Source organism: Symphalangus syndactylus, chromosome 18, assembly GCF_028878055.3.
Source record: "Symphalangus syndactylus isolate Jambi chromosome 18, NHGRI_mSymSyn1-v2.1_pri, whole genome shotgun sequence".
NCBI lineage: Eukaryota > Metazoa > Chordata > Mammalia > Primates > Hylobatidae > Symphalangus > Symphalangus syndactylus.
The window spans coordinates 84,866,647-84,881,313 of NC_072440.2; the positions used below are offsets into that span (position 1 = coordinate 84,866,647).

Here is a 14,667-nt window from a genome sequence, read left to right on the forward strand (position 1 = left end):
ACCTTGTCCTCTTATCTTTTTATTCCCCATGCTGAGCCTAAGATGAAAGAGAGCAGGTTGAGCTCATAGGATCTTACAAACCTGGCTACAGTGTAATCTTTTCCAAAGAGGTTTGAATTCTGGTCCCATCTCACAGACCCATATTCTTCTCTACAGATCTTTCTTCAGAGATGTCAAAGGTCTCAAAGCCTAGGGCCTCCAAGCCTGGCCGGAAGAGAGGTGGTAGGACACGAAAAGGCCCCAAAAGGCCCCAACAGCCTAATCCTCCATCAGCCCCTCTGGTTCCTGGTCTCTTAGATCAATCCAACCCTCTGTCCACCCCCATGCCTAAGAAACGAGGTCGAAAGTCCAAGGCAGAGCTGCTACTGCTGAAGTTGTCAAAAGACCTAGATCGGCCAGAATCTCAATCTCCAAAGAGGCCCCCTGAGGACTTTGAGACCCCTTCTGGGGAACGACCCCGCCGAAGGGCTGCCCAAGTGTAAGGATTGTGGGGCATAGCTTGGTGGAGGGGGGTTGGGTGAAGGGATCAGGGTGGGGCAGATGTTGGAGAGAGAAGACTGATGAGGTATTAGGTAAGCAGGGGTGGTGTCTGGATTCTAGGGACTTGAGCAGTCCTTTAGGCTCTTACCACAGCACTGTTAATGGCGTGTATTGCTAACTTGGTTTATCTAAGAATTACTGTCTGTACTTTATGTCCTGTGCCATTTTTCACAAGCTTTACCCAGCTCTTTACTGTTTTACTATCCAGTATATGTCAATATATATATGCTGTTCCATTCTTTCTCTTGCCCTCTGTGTTCTTTGACTGTGGTAGAATGAAAAATGTATTGAACTTAGAGTGAGAAGACCTGGGTTCAGATTCCACATTTGTTATCTCAGTCATCTCGGCCAAGTCACATAACTTAGATTTCTGGTTTTTCATCTTCCAAGGGGGAAGGGGAAATTAATAGAGTTAATTGGTTAATCATGGGGTTATTGGGAGGCTCCATTGAGATAAAAATCAACCACGTCTGGAAACGTGGGTTCTCAGTTATATGTGAGAATGGCTGTGACTCTGTCTGTTCCCACAGGGCACTTCTGTATCTTCAGGAACTGGCTGAAGAGCTCTCAACAGCCCTGCCTGCTCCTGTGTCCTGTCCTGAGGGCCCCAAGGTGAGCAGCCCCACCAGACCGAAGAAGATCCGGCAGCCAGCAGCCTGTCCAGGTGGAGAAGAGGTGGATGGTGCTCCACGGGATGAAGACTTTTTTCTCCAGGTTGAGGCTGAAGATGTGGAAGAAAGTGAGGGCCCAAGTGAGAGCTCATCTGAACCTGAGCCTGCAGTGCCTCGAAGCACCCTGCGAGGATCTACTTCAGGGGTAACCTCAATGAACAAGAAAGTGAATGGGGACATAGTAGGATTTTAGGGGACCAGCAAGGTACTGAGAAAGGAAAGACAGCTTTGACCTGGTAACTATAATAGACAAAACAGGTTAAAGAAAAAAGGGTCCATTTCAAAAACAGTTGGTGTATTAGGGAGAGCGCAGAAGAAGGGGTATGGTAAACAAGATTATTCATTCATATATTGAGTATCTATTCTCTGTTAGGAAACACAAACGTAAATAAGACAGTGTGTCCTGCCTCACAAGTTCACAGTGCAATCAGCACTACCCTAGGAGTGAACAAAATGATTTAGGCATATAGAGGAAGGGTAATTAACTGCTTAGGCTTCACAGAGGAATGATAGTTGAATTGCTTCTTGAAGGATAAGTAGAAGTTTGCCAGAGAGGATGGTTTTCCCATAAATTGATTATGGCTGGAGCATAGAGCCTGGAGTAAAGTTGTAGGCGAGATTAAACTGGAGAATATGAAAGGACATAGACCGATAGGAACCAGCAAATACTGTTTTTATGTTTTTTTTTTCGGTGGTAAAATGTATATAACATAAAATTTGCCATTTTAACCATTTAAAAATACACAATTCAGGCCGGGCGCGGTGGCTCACGCTTGTAATCCCAGTACTTTGGGAGGCCGAGGCGGGCGGATCACGAGGTCAGGAGATCGAGACCACTGTGAAACCCCGTCTCTACTAAAAATACAAAAAAAATTAGCCGGGCGTGGTGGCGGGCGCCTGTAGTCCCAGCTACTCGGAGAGGCTGAGGCAGGAGAATGGCGTGAACCCAGGAGGCAGAGCTTGCAGTGAGCCGAGATCGTGCCACTGCACTCCAGCCTGGGCGACAGAGCGAGACTCCGTCCCAAAAAAAAAAAAAAAAAAATACACAATTCAGGCCGGGCATGGTGGCTTATGCGTGTAATCCCAGCACTTTGGGAGGCCAAGCAGGTGGATCACCCGAGGTCAAGAGTTTGAGACTAGCCTGACCAATATGGTGAAACCCTGTCTCTACTAAAAATACAAAAATTAGCCAGGCATGGTGGTGCGCACCTGTAGTCCCAGCTACTTGGGAGGCTGAGACAGGAGAATCACTTAAACCCGGCAGGCAGAGGTTGCAATGAGCTGAGATCATGCCACTGCACTCCAGCCTGGGTGAGAGAGTGAGACTCCATCTCAAAAACAAAACAGAACAAAACAAAACACACAATTCAGTTGTACAGAAACTCTGTACAATGAACATTTTTAAGTAGAAAAATAACATCAGTTTGGAAAATAGGTCAAACTATAGTTGACAGAAGACAGTTTTGCCAGGCACGGTGGCTCACGCCTGTAATCCTAGCACTTTGGGAGGCCAAGGCAGGCGGATCACAAGGTCAAGAGTTCGAGACCAGCCTGGCCAACATAGTGAAACCCCGTCTTTACTAAAAATAAAAAAAAATTAGCTGGGTGTGGTGGTGCACGCCTGTAATCCCAGCTACCCAGGAGGCTGAGGCAAGAAAATCGCTTGAACCCAGGAGGCGGAGGTTGCAGTGAGCTGAGATTGCACCATTGCACTCCAGCCTGGGTAACAGTGTGAAACTCTGTCTCAAAAAAAAAAAAAAAATAAAGATAGTTTCAATTATCCAGGTGAGAGATAGTGAGGTCCTAAATCAAGCAGTGAAGGAAGAGAAGAGCAGGGAGGGGGCAGATTCAAAAGATATGTAAGAGGCCAGGTGCGGTAGCTCACACCTGTAATCCCAGCACTTTGGGAAGCCAAGGCAGGTGGATCACTTGAGGCCAGGAGTTTGAGACCAGCTTGGCCAACATAGTGAAACCCTGTCTCTACTAGAAATACAAAAATAATTAGCTGGGTGTGGTGGCATATACCTGTAGTCCCAGCTACTGGGGAGGCTGAGGCAGGAGAATCCCTTGAACCCAGGAGGCAGAGGTTGCAGTGAGTTGAGATTGCGTCATTGCACTCCAGCCAGATTCTGTCTTTAAAAAAAGAAGAGATATGTAAGGTAATTTTTTATTTTTTATTTTTGTAATTCTTTTGTTTCTGTATTCTCTCACAGAATGGAATATGTAAGAGAATTAAGGGTATTTGGGAATTGAAGGGAGGGGGAGGAAGTCGAATAGCAGTTTCCAGCTTACATGGTGGCATCATGCACTGAACCTGGGAACACGAAAAGGGTGAGGGATGTGGGAGGGGCAAAGGTGGGGAGGGGAGAAGATGAATTCACTTTCTTTTTTCCTTTTTCTTTTTTTTGAAACAGAGTCTTGCTCTGTCGCCCAGGCTGGAGTGCAGTGGAGCAATCTCAGCTCACCGCAACCTCCACCTCCTGGGTTCAAGTGATTCTCCTGCCTCGGCTTCCCAAATAACTGGAATTAAAGGCACACGTCACCACGCTCAGCTAACTTTTGTATTTTTAGTAGAGATGAGGTTTCGCCATGTTGGCCAGGCTGATCTTGAATTCTTGACCTCAAGTGATCTGCCTGCCTCGGCCTCCCAAAGTGCTGGGATTACAGATGTGAGCCACCACACCTGACAGAATTCACTTTCTGACGTGTTGAGTTTGAGGTGCCCATTGGCCATGGGTCATTCTGCTGGAGATGTCTGATCACCAGTTGCATATATGAGACCAGTACCTTACTTACCTCATGTGCAACATTTAAGGGAGAACAGAAACCCTCAGTAATTGAGATAAATGCTATTTTGATGCAACATTTAAAAAATCAATGCAACAAATCATGGATATTTCGTTCCATGATGAACACAATATCAAAATTTTAAATAAAGACAGGATCTTTACTGATTTTTTTAACTGATTACTGTTTTTGTTTTTGTTTTTGTTTTTTTTTTTTTTTTTTTTTTGAGATGGAGTCTCGTGCTCTCACCCAGGCTGGAGTGCAGTGGCGCGATCTCGGCTTGCTGCAAGCTCCGCCTCCCGGGTTCACGCCATTCTCCTGCCTCAGCCTCTCTGAGTAGCTGGGACTACAGGCGCCCGCCACCACGCCCGGCTAATTTTTTGTATTTTTAGTAGAGACGGGGTTTCACCGTGGTCTCGATCTCCTGACCTCGTGATCCGCCCACCTCGGCCTCCCAAAGTGCTGGAATTACAAGCGTGAGCCACTGCGCCCGGCTTAACTGATTACTGTTTTTTTCCATTTGCCTCATGCCCTAATATGGCTTGCCACAACACTGTCTAGAACTTGTAGAGAAGTTGAGACTGAGTCAGGTTTACATTACGGAGATGTAAACTTGATAATCAGGCATAAAGATGGTAGTCAAGCTGGGTTTGGTGGTATGCATTTGTACCTCCTGAGTGTACTTTGAACTACTCAGGAGGCTGAGGCAAGAGGATTGCTTGAGCCCAGGAGTTCAAGTCTGGCATGGGCAACACAGCAAGACCCTGCCTCTAAATTTTAAAAAAGGCCAGCTGTGGTGGCTCACACCTGTAATCCCAGCACTTTGGGAGGCCGAGGGGGAAGGATCGCTTGAGCCCAGGAGTTCAAAACCAGTCTGGGCCATGGTGAAACCTTGTCTTTACAAAAAAATACAAAAAAATTATCCAGGTGTGGTGGGTGTGCCTGTAGTCCCAGCTACTCAGGAGGCAGAGGTGAGAGGATTGCTTGAGCCCAGGAGGCAGAAGCTGGGGCTGCAGTGAGCCAAGATTGTGCCACTGCACTCCAGCCTGGGCAACAGAGTGAGACCCTGTCTCAAAAACAACAAACAAACAAAAAGACAGTAGTCAAAGCCATGGGACATGAGATGAGATTACCAGGAGTGTGTGTGTGTCTGCCTGTGTAGAGGGACGAGAAGATGACAGGAACTCTGGGGAATACCATCATCGAGGAGACCTGTCAAGAAGGGAGAACCTGTGAAGGAATATTAAGAGAGGGGAGAGGAGTAAGGGAGACTATTCCATAGGGCGGGAGTTTCAAAGAGGCATAAGGGAATCCTGTGAATCAAATGCCATGGAGATGTTGAGGAAACTGAACAGAAAATAGGTAACAGATTTTGCATTTTTGATGGAGGAGTAGAGCAGAAGGTGAAGAAGTCATTATAATGGTTGAAACACAGATCTTTTAAGATGCTGATAGGGCAGTGATTGGAGGGGGAAGTATTGCCAAAGAAGAGAAAAACTGGGAAAGAGCTGTCTCTGGGACTTTGTCCAACCTGTAGAATTCATTCCCTTATATTTTCTTCAATTTGATCCTCAGAAGCAGAAGCCACACTGCCGGGGAATGGCTCCCAATGGCTTACCAAATCACATCATGGCTCCTGTTTGGAAGTGCCTCCATCTCACCAAGGACTTGTGAGACTTGGGGACGGGGGGCTGGGGATAATAAAGGGGTGGTAGAGGAGTGCAAGGACGGTGATGAAGTGGGGCCGTGGGAAGGAGAAGCACTCATGGGTGGAATACCGTGATGACATTCATTACTAAAAAGCACTGCTCTAGAGACAAGAGCACTAGAACTCTTTAATTAAAGTGAAATAAAATGAAAGGCTGTTTCTCAGCTGTGCTAGCCACATTTTAGGTGCTCAGTAGCTAATTGGAGCTAGCAACTGGCATATTGGGCAGCACAGATAATGGATCATTTCCATCCCCACAGAAAGTTTTATTGGACTGTGCTGCTCTAGAATCCCTCCTCCTTCATTAATGCTTCTTCTGTTTCTCCAGCCGAGAGCAGAAACATTCATACTGGGAGTTTGCTGAATGGATTCCTTTAGCCTGGAAGTGGCACTTGTTATCTGAGCTGTAAGTTGAAGCAACATCTCTGAAGCTTAGGAAGGGTGACACTACTGGAGACGAAAGGGTGACAGAGGCTCTATAATGGGAACCCTGAGATGGGTGAAACGCTTCCAAATTTAGACTGTTCCCTTTGTCTTCCCCTAGTGAGGCCACTCCCTACCTGCCCCAGGAGGAGAAGTCTCCATTGTTTTCTGTACAACGTGAAGGGCTACCTGAAGATGGCACCCTCTACCGAATAAACAGGTAAAGATTGCACATCCACCCTTTTTTCTGATTCTAGGAGCCAGAAACAAGAAAAATGAATGTTGAAAGAGATGACAGATAAGTCCTGTCTTTCCCCTGATGCTGGTTCAGTTGGTCCCAAGAATAAGAGTGCTGGCTAGAGCTGGTCAGTCGTCTCTGATTTGTAGTGTTCATTACTGGCAGGCTGAGGGAAGCTAGAGAGATTTAGGGGCCAAAGCAGTTCACAAGGTTACATCTACTCAGATAGACCTGGACAGACTAGCCTTAGGGAGAATACTATAGTATTCCAGAATGAACAGCCCTGAAGATGAGCTGGAGCTAGACAGATTTTGGAGGCTGGGCGTGGTGGCTCACACCTGTAATCCCAGCACTTTGGGAGGCCAAAAAGGGAGGATTACTTGAGCCCACGAGTTCAAGACCAGCCTAGGCAACATAGCAAGACCCCTATCTCTACAAATAATTTAAAAATTAGTGGGGTATGAAAAATTAGTGGGGTGCCGGGCGCGGTGGCTCACGCCTGTAATCCCAGCACTTTGGGAGGCCGAGGCGGGCGGATCATGAGGTCAAGAGATCGAGACCACGGTGAAACCCCGTCTCTACTAAAAATACAAAAAATTAGCTGGGCGCAGTGGTGGGCACCTGTAGTCCCGGCTACTCGGGAGGCTGACGCAGGAGAATGGCGGGAACCCGGAAGGCGGAGCTTGCAGTGAGCCGAGATCGCGCCACTGCACTCCAGCCTGGGCGACAGAGTGAGACTCCGTCTCAACAAACAAAACAAAACAAAAAAAAAAAAAAAGAAAAATTAGTGGGGTATGGTGGCATGTGCCTATAGTCCCAGCTACTCCAGAGGCTGAGGTGGGATAACCACTTAAGCCTGGGAGGTCAAGGCTGCAGTGAACCGTCGATCATGCCACTATACTCCCTCCTGGGTGACAGACCCCGTCTCAAATAATAATAAGACAGACTTTGGGAAGCAAAGGAGGAAGATACAAGTGGTAGTCAAGGACCGTTCTCACTTGTAAACTGTTTTTGATATTCAGGCTCTTGCTTGAGCCAGTTCATACTGGCTCTGGGTGGAGCACCCATTCAGTCCTCATTACCTTTCATTAATTCCTTTCTTCATCCCATCTTTGATTTTTCTCTAGATTTAGCTCGATCACAGCACATCCAGAGCGCTGGGATGTGTCCTTCTTCACGGGGGGACCGCTCTGGGCTCTGGACTGGTGCCCAGTGCCAGAGGGGGCCGGAGCCTCCCAATATGTGGCTCTTTTCTCCAGCCCTGACATGAATGAGACACACCCACTGAGCCAGCTTCATTCGGGTCCTGGGCTGCTCCAGCTCTGGGGCCTTGGGACTTTGCAGCAAGAAAGCTGGTGAGGTGGGGTTGGACACTGCCATGGGAGGGTGGTTGAGGACAGCAGGATGGGTTCTGGACAGGATAGGGGGAAGGGCTTGGATTGGGCTGAGACAAGGGGAGCTTACCTCTGGCAGCCGTATGTCCCTTCTTCCTACCCACCATCCCCACATGCTCTCTCTCCAGTCCTGGCAACAGGGCCCACTTTGTCTATGGCATTGCTTGTGACAACGGCTGCATCTGGGACCTCAAGTTCTGCCCAAGTGGAGCATGGGAACTTCCAGGCACCCCTCGGAAGGTACTTCCCAGTCAACTGTGGGATGGCCCTAGGACTCAAAGCCAGGACAAAGAGGCCCTGGGAATTCTTAGAGTTGAAGGAAGGAAGGTTGGAGTGTGGTGGATGGAGTTTTTCCAGCAACTTCATACAGTATTTTCAGGGACTAGAACCTCAAAGGTTTTCTGTGAGTCAACTGAAGGCAGCAAGCCTCAGCATACCTTTTACCCTTTAGGCTCCTCTCCTGCCCCGGCTGGGTCTCTTGGCTCTGGCCTGCTCAGACGGGAAAGTACTGCTATTCAGTCTACCCCATCCGGAGGCCCTGCTGGCTCAGCAACCCCCAGGTGAGTAGCACAGCAAGGAGAATGGGGCTGCTGTAGTGGTGGTCAGAGCATAGCAGGGCCTGTCTATCTCCCTGGAAACTCCTCTGGGCCAGTCTCTCTAGCACAAAGCCTTACTCAGCCACACACACACCCTGCATTGTGACTCAAGTTTGTTCTCGAGGCCTCTCTCTTTTGCAGTCTTAACAGCTGTACTCTTTCAGCACATTTTCTTTTATCTCCCCCGTCTTCCCTCTTCTGTGCTCTTGGGACTTTTCCTCCTCTTGCTGCCACAGGTAACTGGCTGTGTAAAGAGCTGCTGAGGGCTTGGGCTGATGGATAGGGCCCATCTCCCCTGCCATACTCTTGTTCCCCCAATCCTGTTCTTAGCCTCTCCTGCCCTCACCCCCACACAAACACAATCTTTTGTTCTGAAGAGAGGGATGGAATAGAGAGCTGAAGATGAGCAAAAGGAGGAAGGAGTCAGGAAAAGGCAGTTCCTATATATTGAATTTATTTTTCATTAGTACTGAGTATTTAAAGAAGAGGGCACCCAGGTTGGAGCCCTGGGAAGTCCCATATGTGGTGGTCTTGTAGAGTGGGTTGAGGAGGTAATAGAAGGTCAGAAAGTAAAGATAGTAAATATAGACCATTCTTTCAAGAAGTTTGGCCGTGCGGCTGGGCATGGTGGTCCATGCCTTAATTCCAGTACTTTGCGAGGCCTAGGTGGGAGGATTGCTTGAGCCTAGGAGTTTGAGACCAGCTGGGGCAATATAATGAGATGTCGTCTCGACAAAAAAATTTTAAAAAGTAGCCAAACAGTGGTGCATGCCTGTAGTCCCAGCTACTTGGGAGGCTGAGGTGGGAGGATCACTTATGCCCAGGAGGTTGAGGCTGCAGTGAACTGAGATTGTGCCACTGCACTATAGCCTGGGCGACTTAGTGAGACGTTCTCAAAAAAAAACAAAAAAAAAAAAAACAAAAAAAAAAAAAAAAAAAAAATTTCGCTGTGAAGGGGAACCAGTAATTTGAAGGTGGTGGATTGCCTAAGTGTGGTCAATAAAGGAAGATTTTGTCCCTTTATTTGGATAGGAGACATTAGGGCATGTTCACATGGCAATATGGGAGTGACCTAGACTAGGGAGGGAACAAGTGGATGGATGACACAGGAGGAAGGAGGATAACAGAATGAGCAGTGTTCGGGAAAAGGTGCTAGAGGGTGGGAAGAGAGTAGAGTGAAGGGATTGCTCTTCTGATAGGAGGAAGGATACTATCAGGTGTAACAGAAGGAAAGAAGATGGGAGCAGATAGAGGTAGGTTCATAAATTTGGTGATGAAAAGATAAGGACTTTCTCAATAAAGGATAAGGGAACGTCATTATTCAAAGGATTGGTTGCTGATTTAAGAGCAAGGCCTGTGTCCACAGAGGAGGTCTAAAGGAAAAAAAAAAAAAAAAACAAGGCCTGACTAGGCATGGTGGCTCACACTTATAATCCCAGCACTTTGGGAGGCTGAGGCAGGAGGATTGCTTGAGCCCAGGAGTTGGAGGCTGCAGTGAGCCATGATCATGCCACTGCACTCGGGCCTGGGTGACAGAGTAAGACCTGCTGAGTCCTTGGGATCCATAGAGTTAGTTACTGCTCTTTTTCCCTCACAGATGCAGTGAAGCCTGCCATATATAAGGTGAGTGAGGAACCTGCTACCTTAGCTGAGGCTCCATCTTCTTAGAGCCTCACCTTGCTGATTCCACAGTGAGTCTCCTTATACTTCTGAAAAATACCCTCATCCTGCTGGATTAAACATTGATTTGAGCTTTTGTTCCAAACAGTGTAGGTATCCCTAACCCTAGTCCCATCTCTTCTTTCCCTGCAGGTACAATGTGTGGCAACTCTGCAGGTGGGGTCTATGCAAGCTACAGACCCCTCTGAGTGTGGTCAGTGCCTTAGCCTGGCCTGGATGCCTACCAGGCCCCACCAACACCTAGCTGCTGGATATTATAATGGTAAAAAATAACAAAATAAAACATAAGGAACTATTGCTCTTTAAATTTTTTATATATGCTTGTTTTTTGGTTGTTTCTTTGGTGGTTCAATACTGGACACATAGTTAGAAATATTCAAGCAATGTAAAAAAAAATACAAAGAAATAAGTCACTAGACTATTTCTACCCAGAAAAAAAATTAAGAGTACATAGATGCTGGGCCAGGCGTGGTGGCTCACACCTATAATCCCAGCATATTGGGAGGCTGAGGCAGGTAGATCACTTGAGGTCAGGAATTCAAGACCAGCCTGGCCAACATAGCAAAACCCTATCTCTACCAAAAAAAATACAAAAAATTAGCTCAGGATGGTGGCACACGCCTGGAGTCCTAGCTACTTGGGAGGCTGAGGCCTGAGAACCCGGGAGGCAGAGGTTTCAGTGAGCCGAGATCACACCCCTGCACTCCAGCCTGGGCAACAGAGTGAGATCCTGTCTGAAAAAAAAAAAAAAAAAAAAAAAAAGTAGATGCCGGCCAGGTGTGGTGGCTCATGCCTATAATTCCAGTACTTTGGGTGGCCGAGATGGGAGGGAATCACTTGAGGCTGGGAGTTCAAGAGCAGCTGGGCAACCTAGTGAGACCTCATCATTAAAAATAATAAAATTTTGCCAGGTGCAGTGGCTCACACCTGTAATCCCAGCACTTTGGGAGGCTGAGGTGGGTGGATCATGAGGTCAAGAGATGGAGACCATCCTGGCCAACATGGTGAAACCCCGTCTCTACCAAAAATAGAAAAATTAGCTGGGTGTCATAGAGTTCACCTGTAGTCCCAACTACTGGGGAGGCTGAGGCAGGAGAATCGCTTGAACCTGGGAGATGGAGGTTGCAGTGAGCCAAGATCATGCCACTGCATTCCAGCCTGGCAACAGAGGGAGACTCCATCTCAAAAAAATAATAATAATAATAAAATTTTTAGGCCGGGCGCAGTGGCTCACGCCTGTAATCCCAGCACTCTGGGAGGCCGAAGTGGGCGGATCACGAGGTCAGGAGATAGAGACCATCCTGGCTAACATGGTGAAACCCCATCTCTACTAAAAATACAAAAAATTACCCGGGCGTGGTGGCGGGCTCCTGTAATCCCAGCTACCTGGGAGGCTGGGGCAGGAGAATGGCGTGAACCTGGGAGGCGGAGCTTGCAGTGAGCCGAGATGGCGCCACTGTACTCCAGCCTGAAGGACAGAGCGAGACTCCGTCTCAAAAAAGAAAAAATTAAAAAATAAAATTTTAAAAAAATTAAAAAATGAGGAACATCATTTCATGCAGTTCTTTATATATAAAAATAAAAAGATCAGAGGAAAGAAAGAGTTTTATAAAAATGGGATCAGCCAGGCCTGGTGGCTCATGCCTGTAATCCCAGCACTTTGGGAGGCTGAGGCAGGAGGATCGCAGCCCAGGAGTTGGGAGACTGGGCAACATGGTGAAACCCCATCTCTAACTAACTAGCTAACTAAATAAATAAATGAATAAAAAATGGGATCATACTGTGTAAGGTATTCTAAAATAAAATATTAAATTTAATTATATCAATTTTATAGAATAAAAAGACACTAAAGTCAGACTGAAATATTGGCTAAGCTCCTGATGAATGTTCCTTCGCTATAAGTGACACTAGTTCCTCAAAGATACTTTTAGAATTAAAAGGACTATAAATAAATTACAAATAATATTAAGTAGTTGGAGTTATTAGGTTTTGTTTGGTTTTGTTTTTAGAGAGGGTCTCACTCTGTCACCCAGGCTGGAGTGGCAGTGGCAAGATCTTGGCTCACTGCATCCTGGACTTCCTGGGCTCAAGCGATCCTCCAATCTCAGCCTCTGGAGTAGTTGGGCCTACAGGAATGAGCCACAATGCCTGGCTAATTTTTTGTATTTTTTGTAGAGACGGGGTTTCACCATGTTGCCCAGGCTGTTCTTCACCTCTTGAGCTCAAAGTGATCTGCCTGCCTCAGCCTCCTGAAGTGCTGGGATTACAAATGTGAGCTACCATGCCTGGCCTAGATTGTTATTTTTAAATGACAGTTATTGGCCAGGTGCAGTGGCTCATGTCTGTAATCCCAGCACTTTGGAAGGCCGAGGCAGGCAGATCACGAGGTCAAGAGATCGAGACCATCCTGGCCAACATGGTGAAACCCTGTCTCTACTAAAAAATACAAAAATTAGCTGGGCAGGATGGCGCGTGCCTGTAGTCCCAGCTACTCAGGAGGCTGAGGCAGGAGAATCGCTTGAACCTGGAAGGCAGACGTTGCAGTGAGCCAAGATCGTGCCACTGCACTCTAGCCTGGCAACAGAGTGAGACTCTGTTTCAAAAACAAAATGACAGTGTTGTTTTTAGATATAAGTAGACTTTCTGCTGGGAAAATAAGGAAATTAGCACTCTTAACACGTCTTTTTATCATCCCTTTCGCCATGTTCTTTTTCTTTTGGTGGTATTATTCTTACATTGTCAAGGTACATGATTCTTGATGCTGTTCTGCTTTCTTAATTCCTGAACTTGAGTGCCTCTGCCAGTCCATTTATCTTAGTCTCCCCTCCAGTTGCTGAATTATTTATATTGCATGGCTATAATTCATCGTCAACAAACTTTTTCAAGAAAGGTTCATAGGTGCTGCATTCATTCCCTGAGTGGCTCAGCCTTCTGAGTAGCTGAGACTACAGGCATGCGCCACCACACCAGGCTATTTTATTTTTTTTGAGACAGGGTCTCTGGGGTCCAGGCTAGAGTGCAGTGGCACGATCTCGGCTCACTGCAACCTCTAACTCCCGAGTTCAAGCAATTCTCCCACCTCAGCCTCCTGAGTAGCAGGGATTACAGGTGCATACCACCAAAAGCTGGCTAATTTTTGTATTTTTAGTAGAGATGAGATTTCACCATATTGTTCAGGCTGGTCTCAAACTCCCGACCTCAGGTGATATGTCCACCCTGGCCTCCTAAAGTGCTGAGATTACAGGCATGAGCCATCATGCCTGGCCTTGTTTTATTTTTTAGAGGTGGGGTCTCACTATATTGCCCAGGCTGGTCTCAAACTCTTGGGTGCAAGTGTTCTTCCTGCCTTTACCTCCCAAAGTGCTAGGATTACAGGCATGAGCCACTGCACCTAGCAACATTGTGTTGCTTTTGACTTTTTGCCTGTTCTCTTTGTCTTGGGGCAGAGTTAGCAAACATTTTCTTTCTTTCTTTTTTTTTTTTTTTTTTTTTTTTTTTTGAGATGGAGTCTCGTTCTGTCTCCCAGGCTGGAGTGCAGTGGCGTGATCTCAGCTTACTGCAACCTCTGCTTCCTGGGTTCAAGTGATTCTCATGTCTCACCCTCCCGAGTAGCTGGGATTACAGGCGTGCACCACCACACTGGCTAATTTTTTTTGTATTTTTAGTAGAGACGGGGGTTTTACCTTGTTGGCCAGGCTGGTCTTGAACTCCTGACCTCAAGTGATCCACCCGCATTGGCCTCCCAAAGTGTTGAGATTACAGGCGTGAGCCACTGCGCCTGGCTTCTTAGAGTTCTTATGCTTTTTTTTTTCTTTTTTTTTTTTTTTTTTTGAGACAGAGTCTGCTCTTGTCACCCAGGCTGGAGTGCAGTGGCACACTCTCATTTCACTGCAACCTCCACCTCCTGGGTTCAAGCAATTCTGCTGCCTCAGACTCCCAAGTAGCTGGGATTACAGGCACCCACCACCACATCTGGCCAATTTTTTGTATTTTTAGTAGAGATGGGGTTTCACCATGTTGACCAGGCTGGTCTCGAACTCCTGACCTCAGGTGATCCACCACCTGCATTGGCCTCCTGCAGTGTTGAGATTACAGGCATGAGCCACCGTGTGCCCCGCCTATGCTTTTTAAAAGTCTGTTGACTTTTATTTATAGGGAGTAGAGAGAGGTGCATTCTACTCTCTGCACTAGGTGTGTTCACCCTATCATTTTTCAACTGTAGATTCCAGACAAAGCTATTACTTTTTTGTTGATGAGAATTGGGGTTAAAATATCAGGTTGAGTCTTTAAGCCCTGGAAGGAGTGTTGGATAGCTAATCAGGATCCCCACATCCTTTCATAGTGGTTTGGATCTGAGGGTAGAAGACAAAGGTCCTAGGAGCCCAGAGAAAGAAATTAGAGCAAGGAAGAGAGAACTTGCTTTTAATGCTCACACATTCTGTCCCTATTTCAGGCATGGTGGTTTTCTGGAACCTTCCCACTAACTCACCCCTGCAGCGGATACGGCTCTCTGATGGCTCCTTAAAGCTCTACCCCTTCCAGTGTTTCCTAGCCCATGACCAGGCTGTGCGTACCCTTCAATGGTGCAAAGCTAACAGGTATGGAATAGGTGGTGTTTGGAGGGGGAAGG

At 47.0% G+C, this 14,667-nt stretch overlaps 1 protein-coding gene and 1 long non-coding RNA gene across 11 annotated transcripts in view; one reads left to right on the forward strand and one right to left on the reverse strand.

Moving 5' to 3' along the window:
• LOC129467643 (uncharacterized) lies at nucleotides 1-8,345 on the reverse strand. 2 transcript variants are annotated; one of them, XR_008652413.2, is made up of 3 exons: nucleotides 8,199-8,345; nucleotides 3,237-3,344; nucleotides 1-37 (listed from the first exon to the last, which is right to left on the reverse strand). It is a non-coding gene; the product is annotated as an uncharacterized lncRNA (long non-coding RNA). The 2 variants fall into 2 exon arrangements; XR_010117235.1 differs by lacking the exons at nucleotides 1-37; nucleotides 3,237-3,344 and adding exons at nucleotides 6,021-6,156; nucleotides 6,267-6,382 and having other exon boundaries at nucleotides 8,199-8,321.
• GTF3C2 (general transcription factor IIIC subunit 2) overlaps nucleotides 1-14,667 on the forward strand; it is a 34,096-nt gene that overhangs the window by 15,878 nt on the left and 3,551 nt on the right. For 6 of the 9 annotated variants that reach the window (XM_063623834.1, XM_055252190.2, XM_063623833.1 and 3 more), the window contains exons 3-13: nucleotides 157-478; nucleotides 1,071-1,356; nucleotides 5,574-5,668; nucleotides 6,035-6,112; nucleotides 6,251-6,349; nucleotides 7,495-7,722; nucleotides 7,890-8,001; nucleotides 8,213-8,321; nucleotides 9,955-9,980; nucleotides 10,170-10,299; nucleotides 14,491-14,635. In XM_063623834.1, coding sequence (XP_063479904.1) covers nucleotides 157-478; nucleotides 1,071-1,356; nucleotides 5,574-5,668; nucleotides 6,035-6,112; nucleotides 6,251-6,349; nucleotides 7,495-7,722; nucleotides 7,890-8,001; nucleotides 8,213-8,321; nucleotides 9,955-9,980; nucleotides 10,170-10,299; nucleotides 14,491-14,635 — 1,630 coding nt within the window. The remainder of the gene's footprint in view (nucleotides 1-156; nucleotides 479-1,070; nucleotides 1,357-5,573; nucleotides 5,669-6,034; nucleotides 6,113-6,250; nucleotides 6,350-7,494; nucleotides 7,723-7,889; nucleotides 8,002-8,212; nucleotides 8,322-9,954; nucleotides 9,981-10,169; nucleotides 10,300-14,490; nucleotides 14,636-14,667) is intronic. The other 3 variants (XM_063623836.1, XM_063623839.1, XM_063623838.1) reach the window with 2 other exon arrangements.